Source organism: Penaeus monodon, chromosome 22 (assembly GCF_015228065.2).
Source record: "Penaeus monodon isolate SGIC_2016 chromosome 22, NSTDA_Pmon_1, whole genome shotgun sequence".
Lineage (NCBI taxonomy): Eukaryota > Metazoa > Arthropoda > Malacostraca > Decapoda > Penaeidae > Penaeus > Penaeus monodon.
In genome coordinates this window covers 28,357,824-28,358,236 of record NC_051407.1, presented here as the reverse complement: position 1 = coordinate 28,358,236, position 413 = coordinate 28,357,824, and the positions used below count along the sequence as shown (strand labels likewise).

Here is a 413-nt window from a genome sequence, read left to right as displayed (position 1 = left end):
TAGTTCACATGGTCAAATGTTGAGGGTAAACATTGAATCACAACTCATCAAACCAAGTAATCTGGGACACATCAATGTGTATTGTTTTCTGTGACATTTATTTTGTGGATGGAGGAGGGGGATATTGTGGCTGCCAATGATACATTTTATCCTAAATATGATGCATGGTACCAGATGGTTTAGGTCACTAAATGAGAACAAGCCCTGTGCTTAGCTTTAATCTGTATTGTTATTTCTGCACTAACATCTCTTTTTTTAACAGGCTAGTTGTCTGCCAGTTTTCCTGAGTAATAGTAAATCAGGATCAAATATAATAGATGCTTGTGCTGCTCCTGGGAACAAGACTTCACATATTGCAGCTGTTATTGGTAATGAAGGGTGAGGCTTTTTCATTCTTGTAGATGTGCGTTACA

General features: G+C 37.8%; 1 protein-coding gene across 1 annotated transcript in view; it reads left to right on the top strand.

Moving 5' to 3' along the window:
* LOC119587081 (28S rRNA (cytosine-C(5))-methyltransferase-like) overlaps positions 1 to 413 on the top strand; it is a 23,957-nt gene that overhangs the window by 20,106 nt on the left and 3,438 nt on the right. Inside the window, exon 6 of the mRNA XM_037935832.1 lies at positions 263 to 378. Coding sequence (XP_037791760.1) covers positions 263 to 378 — 116 coding nt within the window. The remainder of the gene's footprint in view (positions 1 to 262; positions 379 to 413) is intronic.